Genomic DNA, 3,189 nt, shown 5'->3' on the forward strand with positions numbered 1-3,189 from the left:
AGGCAGTCAGGGTTTCTATAAGTGGGTCTCGCATAAGGACAATAATCTTGGAAATTGCCTCAGAAAAAAGTGGCACAGGATTTTTCATTACAAACAAGGAAAAATGTGTATCAATTTTTTGCATGAATAGAATAATATATAGGCAGCTTACTTAGTGTAAAAGTACAATTGTGAAATCATTCACAATTTGTATAATTACACTATATTTTGATCTACACACTATCCTGGCTGTACACGCTCCTTCCAAAAAACGGTGAAAGTTAAACCTGCTGCTCGGGAAAATATTAATTTCACGAAAATAGTCAATTTTTATTATTATGGTTCCCACAAATATTTCTATAGTTCATATCTTTCTCTAGCTTTATAAAATAGCAGAAACTCTGCATATTCTCGTAGAGAGAATCAATCTACGCCTAAATATGCCCCCCTCCCCCCCCCCAAGTGTATTTGGCTCGGCCCAATACGCGCTTCCCTCTACTTTGAATAAATTATACAATCTTAGCAACGCCTCTTCAATGGACTCTAAAAGATTTCAAATCTGATGGCTATTCCCAGATATTCTAAGTTTTCAATATTATGATCTTGGCCATGATTGTGTTAAAAGCGATATCATGTTGGAAGACGATAATAACCTTGTTTATCCCATACCAATGGTCCGAAATATTATTCCTAGAGAGTTCCAGTAACTTTGAATTCTAGTTAGTCATTGGTTGATATGGTCAGTGTCTTTTCATTGTTCCTACCGAGGCAAATTTTCATATTTGCCATAATTTAGGGTCCTTCATAACCCCCAGGGTATTCTCGCACATCTCGTAAACTATTAGCACAAATCTTATCAAGTAGCATGACAACGTTATTTAACAGTCCGCTTCTTTTATTTCTCTTCCTTATCACTCCAGCATTTTGCTCTGAGTTGAATTCTATGAGATGTACAGACTCCCTCTCTCCTCAAGCGTGCACTACTAAATATCGCACATTTGTAAGCGATTGCTCTTATTTAGCCAGAATAGTCGAATGTACACATCCACCATCCACTTATACTTTGTATAAACGGTGCATGGATCCCAGCAGATCTTGCACCTGGGAAACTCAACTGGACGCTACGGGTGGATGCATAAATGCGAAAGTGTGCCATCTGGCTCCCTATTCATCCTACAAACGAAATGCTATGCTCGTGCCGAATGGGCCAGAATGTTCTACTAAACCCGTAATCCCATCTGGAGATTGTCCTTATCCAGTTAAGGTCATTGAATGCGTAGGGCTTACTGCAATCACTAGCCCCTATTATATAACACAACCCTGTGTAGATCCACCTCCGTGCTATACTGTGAGTTTCGATTATAATAAAAAAATGTCCAGCCCTGGATGGTGGGGTGAAGTGATATGCCCTCGAACTTCCGTCACAATAACATCTCGGCCTTGTGCAATTCCTATGGCTACTGCCCAAATACCCCGGCCAGCTTAACTGTTTTGATCATTATCCTCTTGTGACAATAGCAATTAGGTTGGATTGTAATTTCAGTATAATTCACCATGATTCAAAATATTTATTAGGCATTAACACTTTTGCCAAATACATCAGATAATATGCTCACGGCTCACTTGGTGGTTAGTAGCTACTCCGCCGGAACTTGTGTCCCTGATATAAGTAGAGGCAGAAATATTATCGTAGTTGCTGTTAAATATAAGTGCTATCCCGAGCAAATTTAGTCTAGGTATCTATTAGGGTTTTGTAGACTAAAATGTAATAGCCCTAGATAAAATGATGGGTAAAACTGATCGATTTATACTTCAACCTTGAGAATAATCTGGATTACGCACTAAAAAGCATTTTACTTTTCATAATCCCCTCCTCTTCACACCACACAAACCATGAACTGTGCATATTATATAAATGAAAAATCCTTGAATTATATTAGATTTTGAAACAGCAATAAGGCTTTCTCCGAAACTAATGTCATGGCACAAAATCTAGATAGGATTTTGTGAATCAACCCTCTTGAATAGTTAAAATATTGTATGTATTCCCTTGATGTATTTGAACCAAGGTACATGGATCGGCGTACTGCTTGTGCCTTCATATCTACACATTGGTGTTTTAGGGAATTATTTTCAAACTAAACACAAAGAAATATAACATCGCAAGTTCTCAAAACTGAGCCGTTTACAGGCCCGAGTCGTTGTACACCAAATCATAGCCAGGGAGGGCATCTTTGGTGGCAATTTGCTTCAGGTAGGCGAGCATCGAAGCGGGATCGCGCTGTTTAAGGGCCAAGAAATAGGCGATGAGACCAGCACCGTGTGCAGCGGATGGCGTCGTTCCGGAGATAGTGTTGTTCTTGTTGCCGGGCCAGGTGGAGGGGACACTGACTCCGGGGGCGAAGAGGGTGACGCACTTGCCATAATTGCTAAATGATGCCTTCTTATCATTGGCATCGGTGGCACCAATGCAGATGGCTTTTGCCGCACGGCAAGGGGAGTATTTGCATCCGTCACTGTTAGCTTTTCCAGCGACAACCGCAAAGGGCAATCCAGATTCAACCGCCTTTGGTTTTGGAGATATAAAGTCAATATTTTGCAATGAAGATGCGTCTGTGGGTTCAAACCTTATTGATGGCTTCATCCATTGCGTCGGAAGCAGGCCCTCCCACGGTGAGAACCGCAACCGATTTGCCGTGATTGTTCTGCCTGGCGTGTTTGGCTGCCCAAGTGATACCGGCGATAACATCGCTGTTAAGCTCAAGTGGGTGAAGAGCGATACAAAAATTTACAAGTTGACTTGAACCTTACCTGGTGCTTCCTGCGCCCGATTTATCCAGGACCTTCACGGCAACCAGTTTGGTCTTTTTAGCTGGGAATAAACAATGACTGAGAGTCAGGCGGAACCGAATTCAATATATCAATTGAAATTTCTGCGAAGCTCACCCACTCCATAGGTCTTGCTCCCGATAATACCTGCTGTGTAAGTACCTTGTCCTAATAGCCATCGCTTATACGCTTAACTTGTTCTATGAATCTTTTCGACTCTGCAAACTTACCGTTTAAATCCGTATCTCCATCCTTGGCAAAGGTTGCACCCCAGCTTGCTCTTCCTTCAAACTCGGGATGCTGTATATCTATTCCCGTATCGATGACATAGCTGGTGGTTCCTTCGCCAGCCTTCGGATTATATACATATCCACCCCTTGC

General features: G+C 41.6%; 2 protein-coding genes across 2 annotated transcripts in view; both read right to left on the bottom strand.

The window, feature by feature from the left end:
* The window catches only part of VTP21DRAFT_347 (uncharacterized protein), a gene marked incomplete at both ends in the record, with an annotated part of 1,817 nt that extends 1,729 nt beyond the window's left edge, over window positions 1–88 (bottom strand). The window contains one exon of the mRNA XM_069393776.1: window positions 41–88. Within this exon, the coding sequence (XP_069256726.1) occupies window positions 41–88 (48 nt within the window). The remainder of the gene's footprint in view (window positions 1–40) is intronic.
* A 2,076-nt stretch (window positions 89–2,164) lies between these two features.
* On the bottom strand, window positions 2,165–3,159 carry VTP21DRAFT_348 (uncharacterized protein; the record flags this gene model as incomplete). Its single annotated transcript, XM_069393787.1, has 5 exons — window positions 2,165–2,545; window positions 2,607–2,730; window positions 2,791–2,851; window positions 2,926–2,976; window positions 3,039–3,159. Coding segments are annotated over 5 exons (738 nt in total), but the record flags the coding sequence as incomplete, so codon positions are not given.
* Window positions 3,160–3,189: the final 30 nt, after the last annotated feature.

The sequence above is a fragment of the Calcarisporiella thermophila genome, assembly GCF_041956535.1.
Source record: "Calcarisporiella thermophila strain CBS 279.70 unplaced genomic scaffold VTP21scaffold_1, whole genome shotgun sequence".
NCBI classification, from domain to species: domain Eukaryota; kingdom Fungi; phylum Calcarisporiellomycota; class Calcarisporiellomycetes; order Calcarisporiellales; family Calcarisporiellaceae; genus Calcarisporiella; species Calcarisporiella thermophila.